The sequence below is a fragment of the Lactuca serriola genome, chromosome 8, assembly GCF_051521515.1.
Source record: "Lactuca serriola cultivar US96UC23 chromosome 8, Lser_US96UC23_V15, whole genome shotgun sequence".
Lineage (NCBI taxonomy): Eukaryota > Viridiplantae > Streptophyta > Magnoliopsida > Asterales > Asteraceae > Lactuca > Lactuca serriola.
The window spans coordinates 245228889-245249411 of record NC_136415.1 but is presented as its reverse complement, the minus strand read 5'-3'; the positions used below and the strand labels follow the sequence as shown (position 1 = coordinate 245249411).

Sequence of the window (20523 nt, the reverse complement as noted above, 5' to 3'; positions counted from 1 at the left end):
AGAATATTCAGAACTTCATCTCTAGATTAGGAAATTAGTTTTCTCTTAAAATAATCATCAAGCTCTACATTTATACTATCCAAATCATAGGGGTGAGCGCGGTGCAGTTATTAGCCGCAAATGCGGTTAATCCATTTTCAAAACCGCCTGATGCGGTTATTTTTGCGGTGCAGTTAGGCGGTTATTTTTGTGGTGCGGTTTTATTTTTTCTGTGTATTGGTTATTAACCGCATGAATTTGGTGCGGTTATTTTGTGTGGTTTTTAACCACTGTTTAGAGTTCAAACGGTTTTAAGAGTTCAAACATATTACTTGTAATAATAAAAAAAAATCATAATGTATAAGACAATTAGCTTAAATCACAAACAATTAGGATGCGTTTGGTTGTAGAAAACTGTTTTCATTTTCTATGAAAATGTTTTCAGAAAATAGAGTTTTGTTTTCATATTTAGTTTTCAATGAAAATGCGTTTGGTTAGAATGGGTGGGGTTTTCATTTTCCATCTTAGAAATTTGGAAAACTTTGGAAAACTATAAAAAACACTTTTCTAATTTACATACAATTTGGAAAACTGAAAATTTTCATTTTCTTAGAAAACTTTGGAAAACTGAACGAACCAAACGCGTTTTCAAAATTTCCGTTTTCTTGGAAAATTTTCCACAACCAAACGTACCCTTAATATCTTAAAAACGTCCAATCAATAATAATTAACAATAAATTTCTTAAAATTGACTAATGTCACCATTTTTTAAAGTTAAACATCACAAAAAAATCATACTTTTGTCTTCTAGTATTTTATTCATCTTTCAATCATGAAACTTCTCTTATTTTTAATATTTAATATACTAATAATTAATTAAAAAAAAAGGTTGTATATAATATATGCGGTGCGGTGAGGTTTTTTTGCGGTTTTTGAAAACTAATAACCGCACAGCACCTTAAATTTACGGTTTTTGAAAAACAGAAAACTTCACCATTGGTTTTTATTGCGGTTGCGGTTTTTGCGGTTAATTTTAGTTGTCGTGCGGTTTTGCTCACCCCAACCAAATCATACACGTCCATTTTCCTCCTTCAAATGAGAGAAGGAAGAGTCGAAGAAAGGATGAAATGTCAGGGTTTCTTCACTTAATGAGGGTCTTTGTTTTTACATCAGTCCAACCAAAAGCCATTGAATGCCAAATCAGCAAATGCAACCGGCTAAATAAGGGTCATTGGATGAAAAGGGCCAACGTGTTCAATTCGCTTGGTTTCATGGGTTATTTTGTTCTAAAAAATTCGGACTAAAATGAAACTTTTCCCAAAAGTTTGAAATTTTTCTGGAGATTTTATTTTAACTTTTAAGTGTGTTTAGTATTTAATTTTTCAAGAGCTTTGACGTCTTAGTAAAGTTTAAAGTTTAAACTTATGTTGACGTATCCTATTTTCCTCCACTTCTTTAAAATTTAAACTCATGGTAGAAATTAATAAAAAATAAATAAAATTGGATCTGGTTTTCAATCTCAGTTATTCACAAAACCATCATTCACACAAGCCACATTCATGTTTCACAATGTTCAAGAACAGGAAAAATGTCATTTATAAAACCCCTATACATGTTGGTATATATATTTACCAATATGTATTAACCAAATTCATTGGTAGTCAAACAAATTTTAACGAAAAAAAAAAAAAGTTTAACAGCTATAATTGGTATGTTATACCGTTTAGAAAAAAGTAATAATAATAATAATAATAAACCTACAACCACCGTACCAATTCCAGCCCTATTGAACATAGATCCATAATTATATGTTATGGTCATTGTTTTTATTGCTTCAATGTTTTTTGGATCGTCGCATTCCAGCAATCAGAATATAGAATGGGTAGCCTTGTAACTAATTAGTTTGACATAATTAGCTAGTTACTTGTTAGATGGTTAACAATTCAATTATATATTGTACTTGTATACATTTAATAAGTTAGTCAAGTAATGAACTCCATTAACAATATTTACTTCGTTTTCTTCCCTACAATATGGAATTGCAACACCTATTCTCCTATTGAAGCCTCTGACAGTCGATCCATTTAATCGGATCAAAATTACATCATATGATCTTTATCAGAAAGATCTATTTTCAAATTCCAAAATGGTATGTAAATGAGTCCATTTTGAAAAAACCAAGAGTAAAGTATTTGAATTTTAATTGTAATTCAGTGTCATCATATCCAATAACAAACACAATCGTACGAAAGAAACAACAGAACAACTATTATCACAACCATGTTTGTAGCAATGAAGTAAACCCAAAAGCCCAAATAATAGCAACATAATTTATTCTTCTTAAATAACTGGATATTAACCTTAGTCCCCTTGCATTCCATGATATTGAGAAATACCAAGGTTCATTTACAAATTACAATATATATAATCAATTATCATTATGGCATCAAATAAGAGCTTAATTCAACTCCACAATGAATAATACTATTAACAGCTCCCTTAACTCAAATCACCCGATCCTCGAGCTTTTTACTTAATGGGATCAATTGTGCTGAAAAGGGGCTGAAACCATATACATATTTATAGGAGGGAATTTATTTACAAATGGGTTGGTTGATAATGAGAAAGAGAGGAAGATCTAGAGAAGCTCCCATTCAGAGTCTATTGAGTTGGGTTTTTTGTTATCTGAAAACGTGAGATTGTTGTCGTATTGTAGTTGCTTGTACTCTTGCTTCCTTGCTGACTTCTTTTTTAAAGAAAACGCACCCTGAATCTTTTTCTGCAATGCAAAAGGTATTTATTTATTTGTTACATATTTTACTAAAAGTAAAGAAATCTAAATATATATATATATATACCTTGTATGAGCATCTTGTTTGTTGTTTGTGGTTGATACTGATAGGAATAGGATGATGATAATCATTTCCATCAACTAAAACACATGTTTCCTCAAATTCTGATTCATCTCCATCTCCATCTATAGTAGTAGTATTGTTTTCCTGTTCGAAATCTGGATGATCATGGTGTGCTGAAGCTGAACTTCCTAAAATATTTAACAATTAACTAACATATATTACTGATTCTTCCTCAAAAAATATATTAATAAAATTATGTAACAGTACTATAACTAAAGGGCAGTTTGTTTTTTTTTAACTTGTGACGTGCAAAACACACGCAACACTTGGCTTTTCCCAGCGGTTTGTTTTTTAAAATACTTCTGATTTAAAAATTGTTGCATGTTCAAACCAGTTCCCACCTTACTTTATTTAGATTTGGTTTGATTTTTTCAACATCTTTATTATTTTAATAATATTATGAAGGATATTATAAACAATTAATATATACTTTACATAATTTCAAAACCGTTTGGTAAATTTCATATAGTAGACTCTTTTGTGTAGCATAGTCTATAATAACTAAATATCAATATTTTATAAAGTTAATCACTAAAATTACCAAAATCTATTGAAGCTAACTGAGGAAATAACCATCATTTGGAAAATTCAACAAAATGAATATGTTGTTTGCTAAATTAACAATTTTATTTATTGTTATTTAGCAATTATTATGTTTAATTCTTTTATATAAACGTCTTTAAAAATCATATCATCACAATGGTATTTATAATCGATTTGCATATGATTAAAACTAAATAAATTTTTGATTTAGAATTATTTTTAACTATTGTATGGTTAATTTCAGTTTATTTCCTGACGTTAAAAAACAAACAGATTTCTTATTATAGTTTGCAGACGTTTGATCCACCTCTTCTGCTACAGAGAACTGCAGATGTGGTCCGTAGACGTTTTAACTTCGAAAAAACAAACAGCACCTAAGGTGTTGTTTCTTTTTTACTTAATGAACTTAATCCTGTGTTTCTTTTTTTTACTTAACACAGAAAGAACAACTGAATAGAGAAAGTAAGGAAAATTTCCGTCGATTTTTTTCTTCCATTTCCACAAGTGTGTCTTCATTTTCTCAAATACTCTTTAAGCATCATTTATCTTAATGGGAAAAAAAAAAGTATATATATAAAAAAAAAAAAGGGAATTGGGTAATGATAGTTTACCTGTATGGGATTGTAATACCTCATCACCAACAGAATGACCACACTGAGTATTAGCACTAACGGTTGGATGGCTGTTATTTTCACATGGAACTACAACCAAAAGAGCAAATAGAAGTGAATATTTTTGACACATAATAGCAACATTACATAGTTACATTTCATTACTAATATGTAACATGTAAAGTACAATGTTCATACTTCATATTGGTAGCATTAGAAAAAGGTAACTACTTTGTGATGTAGACTAGGGTTTAATTGTAGAATTATAGACTAAAATCAAAGAATACAAAGGGTTCTTGGCTTTCGAGAGGCCAAGTGATCTCTCACTCATTACTCAACTAATTATGTTCAAAGATACTCTAACCGACTCAACCTAAACTTGTATTTAAGTTACCTAAACCAACTTAACAAGGGAAGTTACCAAATTGCCCCCTCACTTATCTTTTATTACATTTCTGGTACTTCTACTTATTTCTCTTAGGGCTACTAAGAAGTTATTACCAATTTTAAGGAAGGTATATTGGTGTTAAGACATACCTGAATGGGACAGATCTCCACCACTTGAAGTATTAGAATGAGCCTGTGAAACCTCCAATTCACTACTTTCACATGTAGCTGCTGCAGTTAAAAGAAGATGATGAAATGAAGTATTTTAATAGAGTAAATTACACGAATGGTCCCTATGGTTTGAGGTAATTTGCATGTTTGGTCCCTAACTAATTTTTTTAACTCGGAAGGTCCCTACAGTTTGTTTTTGTTGCGTACTTGGTTTCTGTCTTACCTAAAAAGACTATTTTGCCATTGATTTTTTAATTTATTTAAATAAGGTGGGGTAGGTAAGATAAGGTAAGGTGAGGTGGAAGTGGGGTTGGGGTGTGTTTATTTAAATAAATTAAAAAATAAGGGCAATCTTTTTAGGTAAGACAGGGACCAAGCGTGCAACAAAAACAAATAGTAGGGACCTTCCGATTTAAAAAAAATAAGTTAAGGACCAAACGTGCAAATTACCCCAAACCATAGGGACCATTCGTGTAATTTACTCATTTTAATTTTAAAAACCCAATTTCTTTTTCTTTTTCCTTTTGTTTTCTGATCAAGTGACATATGGATAAGTGTATGCATGCATCATGCATGATTTTTATTAAGTAAAAAGAGAAACAGCAAAAGATGTATTTATGAACAAGTACCTGTATTTGTATGTTCTGTTCTTATGATATTGTTAGAGGAGATACATTTGGATCTTTTCACTCCCTTTCTACTCGATTTAGCAAATTTAGTAGTGAGTGTTGGAGAAGAACCCATGACCAAATTACATATTTGCCCCTCCTGCCCTCCTCTTGTCTCCAACTCTATTATATCTTCATTTGATGCTTCCACACACTTTGCTTCATCTTGATCACTTATATCCCAATTAAACGACCAATCTTCCCAAGCATCATTGCTAGAGTTCAATTTATCCTCAGAAATACCATTTTTGTCCTCAGAAATACCCTTGACATGGACAGGAATAGGATCTTGATCTTTAACTGAAACATCTTCCTTGAAGGTTGATATGGGCTTCATGTGTATTCCAAATTCAAGATAAGGGTTTAATAGTAATTCTGCACTCGCAACTTTAGAGAGATCTTTTGATGAAGGGGGAAGCAAATCCTGCATGACATCAGAACAGAACCTTTTCATACTTGCCCCCACTGTCTGGACTTGATTTTCAACATATTTAGCTGTTTCCTGAGATAAATGAATATTTATTTATTCATTTATTCATTTATCTATAAATAAATAAATAAACCTCGCTAAATGAATATCTTTTATTACTTTATCCAGGTTTACAGTTTAAGTTTACTGACTGGTATATACAAGATTCTTGACAGATATAGAAATTAATTGATGGATCCAAGGAATAAACAAGACTAATCTTCATAAATGGTCCCTGTGGTTTCCCAGAATATCAAATTTAGTCCCTAACTTTTTTTGGTCTCATGGAAGGTCGCTGTGGTTTCAAATTCTATCGTGGTTTCCCAGAATATCAAGTTAGGGACTAAACTTGATATTCTGGGAAACCACAGGGACCATTTATGAAGATTTGTCAATAAAGAAAGATATAGTTATACCTGACACATAGCTTCTTCAACCTCTAAGCACATAGCTTCAAACTTTTGATAGATATTCCCAACCCATGCAATACCTTTAACATCCATGGAATCCATATATCAACTTTGTTACAACAATCAAGAAACCTTTTCTTCCAAAACCTCCAAGATACTACCTGGATCAACACTAGAAAATATTTAAAAAGGAAAACCATTATTGATATGCTTGAAGAAAAGATTCGTAACAATTACGCCTTTTGTTTTGACTAAACGTTGTCTGAATAAATGATGTTTAAAAATTAATGAGTAAATGAAGGCACAAGGGAAATGGAAGGAAAAGTTAAATAAGGGAAAAATTGTAAAATGTTAAATAAAGGAAAACCATTATCCCTATTCTAAATTGTATAACAATATATAAAACAAGGCATAAAAAGCGCCCTAATTTAGGTCTAATTATCACAGTGGTAAAACCCTTCTTACATATAACTAGATTTTAAGAAAAATGAAATCATGTGGTAACTTCCTGATAAAGCATAAAAGCAATCACTTCTGATTACTCAAAACCACATGAATCGAAAGATTCTAATATAAGGCAAACGGTTTCGTGACATAAATATTCATACAATAAAATTCGAGTCAAATCATGATCATCGATTATATCCAACAACAATAGATGATCATTACAAACCAACAATTCATCGACTTATAAAAACTCAAAATTCAACAATAGATACATACACGTCGATGATCAGAAAAATACCGTGAACATAATGATCAATACCGCAATCCGACAGATAAGTAAAATACAGCGAAAGCAACAGAGAACAGAATCACTTACGATTTGCAGACGATGAAGAAAAACCCTAAAACCGCAATTGATTTTGGTATTTTTGAGGGGGGAAACCCTAGATGATGATGATGATGATGATGATGATGGAGAACGAACTTGTGGGAAGAATTGAGGGTTTAGGGAAAGAGTTTGAGTGAGGGAATCAGAAACGTAGACACGGAGTTAACCTGGGTTTGGGTTTGGGTTTCTTTAACACTTTCTTATTATTTGTACACGTGTCGTATTAATATCGTCACCCAAGTTAAAAACAAAACAAATAAAAACACAGATTTAATTATCACCAACTCTATATAAAGAAAAGAGTCAAAATATCGTTGGATTGTTTGACTTTGTTTTTATCTCGATTTAATTGATGGATAAACAAATCATTTTCAAACCATTGCTTTCAGATAAATTTGTTGCGTTTGAAGAGAGAATAACAAAAAAATAATGGATAATTCTCAAATTATTTTATTTGAAATATTAGATAATTGTAATTGTATTTTATAATGCTTAGGGGAATGTAGGGACTAGGGAGCGTCTTCAGGTTAATATTGGGGAAATTGAAGGAAAAATATGTCGATGCAGATACATAATTTAAGAGTGTCATCAAGGTATCAATTATTATTACAATTTGTTTTAATTCATATTTTAAAAATTATTTTCTTATTGCTAAATGCAGTTTTTCAGAGGCATTAAATTTTATTTGACTTTGTGGATTGATTTTGCTCAAAAAAAATGTATTGATTATTTTCTAATCACAATAAGCGGGAGGGTTGAAAATAAGTAAATTAATATGGTAAGATAAGTGGGAAGATTTGCTCAACAAATGTATGATTATTTCAAATATCTTTACTGTTTTCAATTTTAAAAGAATGATATTAAACATTAGGTATTAGGTAGTCGATAGTTATAATCATATTAAATTAAAAACCGAAAAGTTATTTCAAAGTTACTTAATAAAATTGTTAAGTAACTGAAATTGTTACTTTATTAATTTGTAGTACTAGACGAGAGAAATAGTCTCATGTTTTAGTTGATCTTTTAAGTATTACAACAGAAAATTAGAACAAAGTTGAGAATATATCATTAGGGTTAACGTAGAAGAGTAATAAGGTTTTAAATTTGTTCACATCAGGTCCTTAAGGGTTTTTTTTTTACATATTACACTGGTTGTTATAACCATATAAAAAAAATAATAAGGTTTAAATTTTGTCCACATTAGGTCCTTAGGATCTTTTTTTGTACATATTACATCAACATGGTTGTTATAACCGTTTAAAGAGAGATAATAAGGTTGTAATTTTGTTTACATTAGGTCCTTATTTTTAATATTTTTATCATTTCATCTATCTCTGTTATAATTTATATTAGTATCTAGTTAGATGGCTTTATCATTCCATCTTCTCATTTTAGTCGTCAATTTACCACAACCACGGTTTCAATTGAAAGGTTACATAACAATTTTTTGTCATATTTACCAATAAATAAATAATCTAAGTCTTAATGATTAAAGTTATGTTTGTCGCACCACAGCTAGCTGATAAGCAAGTTTATTTTTCAGTCTTTTTTATGTTGTCATATTTGGCAAGCCAAAAAAAAACTTATAAGCTAGCATTTTAAAAAGCTATGTGGACTAGTTTTTTAAAAGTTTTTTTTTTTTAATTTCCAAATATATCTCTTAATTAATTAAGAAAACATATTTTTTAAATGCCATTTTATATCATTTTATAAATTTGGGATAGCTTATAAGCTAGTAGCGGAGCGAGGGTTAAAGTAAAAAATTATATCCGAAAAGTAATGGGGTATCCCGATAAGTAATGGCTCCGCCAATGGGGTATCCCCGATACACCATTGCTTATCGGGGATACCACATTACTTGTCGGGGATACTTTTTTACTTTGAACCTGACTCGCCACTGACTTATAAGCAATCTGAAATTTATATGACGAAAAAGGGCATTTAAAAAATATGTTTTCTTAATTAATTGAGGGGTATATTTAGAAATTTTTTTTAATAAAAAAACTGTTAAAAAAACTAGTCTAAGTAGCTTTTTAGAACGCTAGCTTATAAACTACTTTTTAGTTTACCAAACATGACAACTTAAAAAAGATCGAAAAATAAACTAGTTTATCAGCTAGCTGTAGCACGCCAAACATAGTCTTAATCATTAAGACTTTGATTATTATTATTAGGTTTTTTTTGTAAAATGACAAAAAAAAATGTTATGTAACATTTCAATTGAACTTGTGGTTGTGGTGAATGGAGGACTAAAATGAGAAGATGAACTGATAAAGCCATCTAACTAGATACTAATATAAACTGTAAAAGAGTTAGATGAAATGATAAAAATATTAAAAATAAGGACCTAACGTGGACAAAATTAAAACATTATTACCCCTCTTTAAATGGTTATAACAACCATATTGGTGTAATATGTACAAAAAAAAGACCTTAGGGGCCTAATATGAACAAAATTTAAACCTTATTACCTTTTTTAAACTGTTATAACAACCATATTTGTGTAATATTTACAACACAAAAAAAAACCTTTAGGACCTAATGTGGACAAAGTTAAAACATTATTACCCTCATAGATCATTAACCCTATACCACTACCATGTTGTACTAACCAAATAAGTTACTACCAAGTATATTTGGTATGGTATTGATAATAAAAAATTTATACCAACTATAGTTTGTACTAGGGCTATCAAATATGTATCATGGAGAGTCAACCAATACACTACCAACTGAACCAAGAAAATTGGTTACCAATATGTTTGGCTGGTAGTACCATACCAACTCAGTATACTTGGTATAGTAATAGTATTAAATTTCAAATACCACAATATTACCATACCAACCAGGGCCATCCCAATACGATTTGAGGCTCTGGGCAAAAGAAATTGGGCCCTTCACAATAGATATATAAATATAAATTTTATTTTTGGTAAAGGAGGGTGGCACCTTCGGAAATTTTATTAATTATAAAAAAAATTAATACATTTGCAGGCTGTGGACTCCCCACCTATGGAAATGATAAAACTTTGGGACAGGCCCAGAAGCCAAACAATCTAAAACTATAAATATAAAACAACAAAATACAAAGACTATAACATGTTTTAAACCCTATTACATAAACATAGCAAAAAAAAAAAAGCTAAAAAATTTACATTTACGAGCTTTTTAGAAGCAAAGTCATCATAAATAGTATCAATGTCAGTTTTATCCAACATATCTTTTTCAATGCATAACATAGTCAAACCATTCAATCTTTCTTGTGACATAGATGATCTCAAATAACATTTTAATAACTTTAATTTTGAAAAACTTTTTTCTGCTGACGCTATAGTTAATAATATTCGATATGCAATGAAAACATGTGGATAACAATCTTCGATTTTAACAAACTCTAAATTTCAACAGCGGACATAAAAACATTAGGCAAAGTCATTTGCAATACTTGAAGTTCATAAAACAAATAATTTGATTCTACAACACACAGGTTGTTATGAGAAAATTGTTTTGTGAGATTAGTACAACTTTTTTTTTTAAGTTAAATGTCATCCAATGATTTTAACTTTTTTGAATCATATAAAAATCCAAAAATATTTTCAAAAACAGTTAATTGCTCAAATCTACTCTTTAATGAAACAATTGACATATCAACAACCATAAAATATCCAATTCTAAACGACTCTTCGGTTGACAATAATTCTTGTGCATTATCAATTTCATCAAATTGTCTTTTTCTAGTAACTTAACGTCTTATTCGATATGTAGGTTCGACATCCATATCAATTGTTATGGCTTTAGCATTATCTAAACTACTAGAAAATCCTTCATTTCTATATTTTTCAAAGAATGACAATATACTTTTTAATTGATTAATGTTGGCATCAATGCACATTAATTTAGTTTGTAACTTGTTACTTACCATATTAATAGCAAATAAAACATCATACCAAATTACCATACCAAGTAAAAATTCATAACTTTTAATGGCCCTAACTAAACTTTCTATTTTACTTTTTGATATAGCATCATCACATGATTTACCTAATGCAATCAAAGCTTGTCTTATTTGAGGAGCTTGAAACCTAAAAGCTTTGACACTCTTAATTCTACTTTCCCAACGTGTATTAGATAAACATTATACAGTTCAGGTGGGTTGTACCTGATCCCACATCGGTTGGGAAGGAGAACTAAACATTCCTTATAAGGGGTGTGGATACCTTCCTTATCACAACGCGTTTTAAAGTCGTGAGGGTAGTTGATCCCATAAGAACTATGTAGTTAAGCGTGCTCGGGCGGGAGTAGCACCGGGATGGGTGACCCCCTGGGAAGTCCTCGTGCCGAGTGGCCCAAAGTGGACAATATTATGATACAAGCCAGAGGGAGATGTTACAAATGGTATCAGAGATAGGGCACAGGTTGATGTGTTCGACGGGGACGTCGAACCCTATAATGGGGGATGAAGGTGGGTTGCACCTGATCCCACATCGGGTGGGAAGGATAATTAAGCATTCCTTATAATGGGTGTAGATACCTTTCCTATCACAATGCATTTTAAAGTCGTGTGGGCAGCAAATCCCATAGAAAGTCTGCAGTTAAGTGTGCCCAGGCGGGAGTAGTATCAGGATGGGTGACCTCCTGGGAAGTCCTCATGCTGAGTGGCCCAAAGCGGACAATATTGTGAACATTTTCAAGTAATATTTTCCATCTTTTAGTAGAACTCGAAAATAGTACTAATATGCATTGCACAATTCCAAAAAAAAATTGCTTTTTCACATGAATGAGCCATATCACTAACTATAAGATTAAGACTATGACAAGTGCATGGCATATACAATGCTCTCGGATTCATTTCAAGTAATCGTTTTTGAACCCTTGGTGTTTCCCTTTCATGTTAGAACCATTATCATGACCTTGCCCTCTTACATCATCAATATTAAGACCAATTGATTTAATTGCATTTAATAATACGTTAAATAGTCCTAAACCAAACGTATCGTCTACTTTCAAAAATTTTAAAAAGTATTCTTCAACTTTTATTTTGTTACTATATATGTACACACATCAAATACTAGAGTCATTTGCTCTTAGCGACTTACATCTTGGGTACAATCAAGAATCAAAAAAGATATTTTGCTTCTTTAATAATTTTTATTATAGAATTTCTAACATTGTGAGCTAAAATAGAAATTACTTCATTTTTGGATATTGTGCCCTAAATAATGATTATGGGTTTCATGATTTTCTATGCGTCTAACATAATCTTGCATTACATTGTCAAATTCTGTCATCATTTGAATTACTCCTAAAAAATTACCATTATTATTAAGCTTCTCGTTAGACCCTTGAAAAGCCAAATTGTATTTTGATAAATATTTCACACCAGAAATTATTCTTATTAAAACTTGTATCCGATGTTCTTTTTCTTTTATATATTATTGTTGTAAGTCTTTATCAATCATTTCATTATTATTCAATCTTACTTTTAGCTCATTCCATCATCGCACACATAAAATATGTTAAGCACTATTTTCATGCTCAACAGGTCTTTCAAAAAGGTGTTTCCAATTATTAAATCCATTATTTGCCAAAGTAATTTGATTAGTATTATTAATAGGTTTAAACAACTTACAACAAAAACAATAAACTTTATCTACTTGTTTAGAATAAATTAACCATTTTCGATCACTTGTTTCACCATTACCTAGCTTTCTAGTATAAGCACGATAAGAAAAATGTCTACATAAACTATCTTTAGGAAACACAAGATTTAATTCTCTAATTGGTCCTTTTTCAACTAAAATTTCCCTTAATTTATTGTCAATATATCCCAATTACTTAAATGTTTAAAAGATGAACAAATTGATGGCCATTTTCCTTCATATAATTTTCACAACTAGCATTATTTTTATTACCAATTTCATTTTCATCGGTCTTATTTTCATCCTCATTAGTGACAATATTTTTATTACCAATTTCATTCTCATTAGTGTTATTTTCATCCACATTAGTAAAAATATTTTCATTACCAATTGCATTCTCATTAGTATTAGTTTCATTCTCATTAGTAACATTATTTTCATTATCAATTTCATTCTCATCGGTGTTAATTTCATTATCATTTGTGATATTTTCATGTTTAATTGAAGCATTAGGATTATTTACCTTTTTTTTATAAATTTAACCATAGATCCCTTTTGAGCTTGTTCATCTTGTTTTATTTTTTGTTTCTTTTTTCTTTTTTGACTTCCAGATAGATATTTTCTAGGAAACATATTATAATCTTTATAGTTATTATATGTGGAATTTTGATTTAAATAAAACAATGATAAAATAAAGATTATTAAACAAAGCAAAATAAGCAATGAAAAAAGAACACCTGATCGATTTGTTTGCTTTGCCAAGTCTTCCACCAACAATTTTGTAATTTTTCAGTTAGTTAACTACTTACATTCAATACACATGCAATTACAAACATACACAGTAAAATTGAAACACTTGTTTTCTGGTATGATTTTATTTTTCCAAGTGTTATGATTTCTATTGGGACATGACTTGTTGGAGCCTCAACACGACGTGTCAAGATGTCCTTGGCCGTGGAGTTTGATGAACCAACACGGTGTGTTGTGGTGCCTCAACACGGCGTGTTGGCAGCTGGGAAGGAAACCCTATTTTTTAGGGTGTTGCGCCCTATTTAAAGGCCTTAAGTCCCCTTGACCGGCCTCCTTACCTGCCTCCATTGTCATCTAAAACCCTAAATCGAGTTTGGAGCTTTCCTTGGTGGTGATATTGAAGTTTTTAGTGGATTTTGTGGATTTGTGTGCTCATTTGAAGGATCGTTGGAGTTTGAAGGTGCCTAACGTGGAGGGAAGGCCATAGATCCAGAATCTCACCACTTGTTGTAGTCTCTTGGAGGTATCAAGTTCATACCTTTCTTTGTTGTTGTTTAGATCTCCTCTTATGGGGTTTTGTTGTGGTTTTGGGCTCATAGATGGATTAACTTAGGAGTTAAGTGTTTCATGGGTTGTCCTGTTAGATCTGGCCATTTTGTGGCCTCCTTTGGCTTAAAGTTGCAAGCTTTATAAGGTCCTATGTCTCATTCATGCATTAAATCCTTTATTAAGCCCTTCTTGAGCCTTAGGGTTTCTTTTTGGCATACATGAACGTAACGTTGGCAACTTTACGTGGGTTTCCATCTCTTGGGTGTCAAATCTGCATCTGGAGCTATGTTTTTGAAGATTAAGAGCTTAATGGGTTAAGCCCTTACTCTAATAAGCCTAGGGTTTGGGTTTTAACCCATTTTAGTGGTTCCTTAGGGTAAAGTCGGAAACTTTAACCTTCAAGATATCATTTTGACTGAGATCTGAGCCTTGGAGATCTTAGATTCGATAAAGACAACTTAATGTATTAAGTTGTTGGATTTCTGGCAAATACGACGTGTTTATTGATAAATAGGGGTGGCAAATCAGGTCATCGTGTCGTGTTTTTGTCTGACACGACATGACACGACAAGGTTTTATATAACACGAACACGACACTACACGATCTCGTGTTTTTTTAAACTAACACGAAAACGAACCTATTAAAAAATGACAAACACGACACGACACGACAAAGATAAGATGAAATAAAAATTAATGTATTTAATTAATATTTATTCATACATAACATGAAAAACACGATAAAAAATGTTAAATCATGTCAGTTTCGTGTCAAATTTTGAACACGAACACTACACGACGTCGTGTTTTTTACACCTGACACGAACACGAATTCGAATTTCAATTTCGTTTTGTTTCGTGTATTTTTGTCATGTCGTGTCATCAATTGCCACCCCTATTGGTAAACACGGCGTGTTGGCTTAGTTTTTCCCGACCTTGCAGTTGATGGAGAAACGTGGTGTGTTAAAGGACGACACAACGTGTTGGGTCAACTCGAGCAGTTGACCTTGACCTTTGACTTTTTCGTTGACCAAGTTTGACCTATAAGGGGTATTAGGGGTATTTAGAGTTGTAGCTAAGGAATTGTTTCTATTTAGGGGTTGAGTAGAACTGATATTCGGAGCCAGAACCTATTCAACTATCATTCAACATTCGAGGTGAGTTTTCTTCACCAAGTTTAGCGGGTCTAAGGCACTAAGGCTGACCCTTGTTGATTGCGTGATATACTTGTTGCCTGTCTGATACTTGTATGTGCTTATATATGTATTCTTGTTAGTCGGGGCCTGTATTGTGTGTGTGGGTGGGGCTCGTATCTCTTTGGGCGGGGCCTGTATTGCGAGTGTGGGTGGGGCCCATATCTCATTGGGCGGGGCCCGTTATGCGAGTGTGGGTGGGGCCTGTTATGTGATATGTCTGGTATGCGGTATCTTGGGAATTCACTTAGTTTTGTCCTTATGGGTTTTAGTTTGTGTTTTAGGTACTTCCCATTCCAAGGGGAAGAGCTCGGGTTGACTACATCACACACACCATTGGGATTCTGCATTTTATATTTACTCTTATTTTGATAACATTTGAAACATTGGTTTTGTTGATATGTATGGCTGATATATGAAAAATACTATTTTATCTATTATGAAAATGAAAATTTTTTTGGGACCATATTTTTGGATGTTACAAGTTGGTATCAGGGCCTTGGTTTGAGGGATTCAGGCACACTCTCGGGTGTGTTTGAACTCTAATTGAGGATTTGGTTAAGTTTTTTTTTTAAAAAAGCAACAGAATTTAAGAAAATGTTTTCTAAAATAAGAAAGGGTGTGGTGCATGCAATCAGTCAAGCTCAAGTAAGTTTTCTCAAAATACCCATACATGTTTATGATATGATTTGAATTATGAATCTATGAATCGCATGCTAGATTAGGGCTAAGGATCTAGGAGAGATGCCTTTGTATGCCTGCTATATGAGCTTGTAGATTTGCATGCTAGTACTGATCAGTCAGTAATAGGATGGCCTGATTAGGTTATGCTTGGTTCTGGTTACTTGATGCTCGAATGTTGCTTGCTTTGTGCTTTTAGGAGTTATAACTAACTTTATATAACTGGTAAACAAATATGATAAGCTACATATTGTGGGAACTAAATAATTTCAGAAGGTTAGGTTTTAACCCTATTACACAACTCTTGTCTAAGTCCAACCGTTGTAGTGTGAGACCTCTCATTCAAAGAATTATTCAGTTCTTGTAATATGTAATTGTATTTGTGGGCTAGTTAGAGGAAGTTAGTGGGAGTTCCTTCTACAGTTGATGGCGGAGAGTGGTGTGGAGTTTGTCCTAGGAACCTAGGATGAGATTTAGTGTTAAGAGCCTTATTTTTTAGGAAATTATTGGATATAGAGTAACTTGGCTGAGTTAAGACACTTCTTGAGGAAAGTACGAATAGATATGGAAAGTAGTATGGGTTTGTACTACTATAAGCAAAGGATCTGTATTCAATTCAAAGAGGGCTGCAATGAAGCCAGGGAGCTGGTAGAGTTGTGATTTCCCCGATGTGTATATTTGATGCATATTCTAATGGTTTATATGGCCTATTTTTAGTATGATGGTATTGCAGGGCAGACCAGTGGGCAGTTCCAGTGTTGGGGAGGGCTCGGGCTCAGTTTCTGGAGTCGGGCAACTTGATGACTAGACGAGGGAGTTCAACTCGTCTGACATTATGCGTAGTATCCTTGAGCAAACTCCTGTGATCTTCGCCTCGGTGAAGGAGGGTATTCTGTAGCTTCTTGATGAGCGGTTGAGCGACTTTCTCACTGAGACAGTTGCTTTGGTCGGGACTCGCTCTCTGACTTTCAAGGAGTTCCGGGCATGTGGAGCACCAGATTATCATGGGTCGAGGGACCCCATTGCAAGAAGCAGGTGGTTAGAAGATGTTGCTAACGCCTTCCATACCAGTCGATGTCCAGAGGGGGACAAGTTCATACTAGCTTCCTGCCTCCTGAAGGATAGGGCACGTGATTGGTGGGAGGAGGTAGGGTGTGCTATCAGAGATGATGTTGTTATTGATTCGATGACCTGGAGTGATTTCTCGACCAGGTTCTGAGCCGATTTTGCACCAGTGATCGGCACGAGAGTTCGAGGATCTCTATCAGACTACTAAGACGGTGGCTGATATCACCACCATATTTAGGGAGATGGCACTTTTGGTTCCACAGTATGTGGCGGACGAGGAGATGAAAAAGGTCTGGTACTATGATATGATGTGGAGTGATATTTGGTAGTTTGTTAGCCGATCCAGCTGCAAGACGCTAGAAGATATGATAGCGAGGGCTAAAGAGAAAGAGAATGATTTGGAGATGGAAAAGAAGAGGAAGAAAAATTATATATCTAGTGTTGAGGGTTCGGGCAAGAGGCCTAAGGGGATGGATACGAGGAGGAAAGGCCAGCAGGGCCGAGGCCACTATGGCAAGTGCGGCAGGTCGCACGAGGGGACGTGCACGGTGGGTGGTTCTAGCTGCTTCAAGTGTGACCTGACTGGTCATATCAGTAGGGACTGTACTACAACCACCACCATCACCCTGATATCTGATATAATTTGCTTCCACTGCAATCAAAGGGACCACAAGAAGGCCCACTATCCGAGTTTGGCTGCAGCAGGACCGGTTTCAGCACCTGCTCCTGCTACTCTTCGGATTACTAACAGCTGCCCGCAGCAAAGACCAGGACTTTCCAACTGACGGCAGAGGAAGCGCGTGTAGCTCCCGTTGTTGTGACAGGATCGTTCCTTGTGAACGATATCTCTGCTTTGGTATTATTTGATTCGGGGGCTACCCGATCGTTTGTATCTCTTGCGCTTAGCAAGAGATTTGCTGGAGCTCTAGGGGAGTTGGATTGTTCTCTAGATGTGGAGATTGCTGATGACAGGTCCATTCGGGTTGTGAAGGTTCATCGAGGTTGTACTATCTAGTTATTTAGCGAGCAGTATTCGGTTGATATGGTTCCCATTCCTCTACATGGGAACAAGGTTTAGCCCTAATGGGGGAGTGATCGACTGCAAGCAGCAGCTAGTTTGGGTTTGGACTGCAAGTGGTTCGAGTATCGGTGCCACTTAGAAAGTTGTGTATATTAACCTATCATACATTGATATGTTTTCTATATCCACTTAAAAAGCTTTAAATTTATATCTTAATTATTTAACTAAGCTAAAACACAATAGGCAGTGTATCTAGTCGTGTAGTAGTAAAGTAAAGTAGGTAAGAGTCGAACACAGGGAACATAATTCTAATTAAGAAAATAATGCTAATAATTAAACTAAAAGAAAAAAACTTTAAGGGGGGGTATCTGATTTTAAAAGTTCAGAAAAAACTTAAATTAAAACACTTAATTAATTACCTAAAAAAGTAAACAAATAGAAAACGATTTTTTAACGAAGAATAAATGATACTTCCATGTAACATCCCAAAAATACGGGCCAAAAATTTCATTTTTAAATACCTTATTATAAAACCAACAGTATAAGAAAACATCGATAATATCATGTCATGTCAAAACCCAAGTAGAAATAATCAAAACACGTTATCATAAAACAATATCAAAGTGTAATCCCAAAGATCTCGTGTGCGAAAAACCATAGTGTGATGTGCTGCGATCAAGCCGACTCCTTTCCTTTAAACACGAAGTACCTGAAACCAAAACTGAAAACCGTAAGCACGAAGCTTAGTGAGTTCCCCCATCATACCACATACCATACAATCACAACATACATATTGCCAGACATTTATGGGGTACCCGACCTACCCGGTACGACCATTCTGGGGTGCCGACCTACCCATGCGGCCATTCTGGGGTGCCGTCCTTCCCATGTCAAGCTATTCTAGGGCGCTGACCTACCCATGTCGAGCCATTCTGGGGTGCTGACTACCCTTCGGTCCTAACAACCGAACCTCAGGGACTATTTCACCCCCTACTACCACTATCACATATAACATAACATAAACATATTATCAGACATATCTGGGGTGCCTGAACTACCCTTCGGTCCTAACAACCGAACTCGGGGACTGGTCCCCTCCTACTAGCTCTATCGCATAAAACATAACAAGCCAGCATGCAAACATATCATCACATACTGTCAGACGTATCTGGGGTGTCTGACTACCCTTCGGTCCTAACAACCGAACTCTACTACTATCACATACAACATATCATGCTAGCATATAACATATCAAGTAGTAGCAATCCTAGATGATATCACAAAGACTATCATCTATCATACGAACCCTACTAGTGGGCCGACATTATGGCCGTAGACCCACCGCTACTGGAAGGTAACTCACCTCACTTTGCTGAAGTCCCAAAGACACAATCCCACATTTGCTGAAGTCCCGCAGACTCGACCCCAGCTGCTGACTGACATATTCCCGAACTTTCAACACCCAACTAATAATTGGGTCCCAATACATAAACATAAGTACATTCTTTGGGTAATTACTACATTACCCCTAGCTTGGCTTATTCAAGCCCAAGGCCCAAACCATAGGTCCAAAGTCAATTAGGAATCAAAGCCCAACACATGGCCCAATTTTCCAAATTGGGCCTAGGCCTATACATGGTCTCATTCTAAGGCCCAACATCATATAATCATTAAGGCCCAAACTATGGCCCATCTATGGCCCAATTTTCCAAATTGGGCCCAAGCCCCTTACATGGGCCTTACCCTAGGCCCATTAAATTACTCTAGACCATTTTCTTGATCTTGGATAGCCCATTTAATAACCCAGTCATCAAGGCCCAATAAAAGGTCCAACAATACACCCAAGTGAAATTAGGGTTTCACATAAAATGATGATTAGGGTTAAGTTTCCTACTTAACCCATTGAGGACTTAATCCATTAAGTCCATTATCGCTTAGAGTAATCTTTGCCAAAGTTTATTATTTAATATCTCAAGTTATTAAATAATTCTCGTGTGTCTCGGTTAATTCCCCAAAATTAGGGTTTTGATGGCATTAGGGTTTTCCAAACCCTAATGAGGGTTTCCAACCCAATACTAGCCCATTTATTAATTTTTTAGGCTTTTAGATCAATTAGGGCTTTATTGGGCCTATTAGGCCCACTAAAATATTATTAAGCCCATTAGGGTTTTATTGGGTCCATTAAAGTCCATTAAGCTTCATTAGGCCCATTAGGGTTTTAGTCCCTTGTCCAAACATCCCCAAACTAGCAATCCCAACACATCTAAGCACACCACCACCCGACACGGCGGCCGATGGCGGCAGCCACCACCCTACGGTGGTGGTTTTTAGTTTCTTTTCATTATTTTTCTTTCCGGTTACAATTACAATACTTTAATCCAAAACTAAACACACACACACTAACTAACTAACACTCACACATAAACACGGTGGTGTATGGTGGCAGCCACCTTTCTTTGATTTTTCCGGCCAAGCCAAACCACACACAACACACATTAATAACATCAAACACACCCACACATTTGCTTCTACTACAAACGGATCCAGTCATCGACCTAGCGGCGTACGGCGGCGATTAATGACGGTAGAAGCACAAGACGGCGGCAGTAGCGGTGTCAACAACGACAACCACCA

The 20523-nt window shown here is 34.3% G+C and overlaps 1 protein-coding gene across 5 annotated transcripts; it reads right to left on the bottom strand.

Annotated features, from left to right (window-relative positions):
- Nucleotides 1–2295: 2295 nt before the first annotated feature.
- On the bottom strand, nt 2296–7178 carry LOC145069856 (uncharacterized). 5 transcript variants are annotated; one of them, XM_079016796.1, is made up of 7 exons: nt 6977–7178; nt 6160–6325; nt 5236–5776; nt 4586–4666; nt 4049–4138; nt 2838–3022; nt 2296–2758 (listed from the first exon to the last, which is right to left on the bottom strand). In XM_079016796.1, exons 2-7 carry the CDS (start codon nt 6253–6255, stop codon nt 2618–2620), a joined length of 1134 nt encoding a protein of 377 aa, XP_078872922.1. In that variant the 5' UTR covers nt 6256–6325; nt 6977–7178; the 3' UTR covers nt 2296–2617. The 5 variants fall into 5 exon arrangements, with proteins under 5 accessions (XP_078872922.1, XP_078872927.1, XP_078872928.1 ...); XM_079016801.1 differs by having other exon boundaries at nt 4586–4663; XM_079016802.1 differs by having other exon boundaries at nt 5236–5698.
- Between the last annotated feature and the right edge of the window lie 13345 nt (nt 7179–20523).

Bases quoted from the DNA above. Each gene is read 5' to 3' on its own strand.
- LOC145069856 (XM_079016796.1), bottom strand. From the start codon at position 6,255: ATGGATTCCATGGATGTTAAAGGTATTGCATGGGTTGGGAATATCTAT. The intron at 4,139-4,585 runs GTATGTCTTAAC...TTTTGGTTGTAG, and splicing joins TGGAGATCTGTCCCATTCAG to TTCCATGTGAAAATAACAGC. The intron at 2,759-2,837 runs GTATATATATAT...TTTGCATTGCAG, and splicing joins AAACAAGATGCTCATACAAG to AAAAAGATTCAGGGTGCGTT.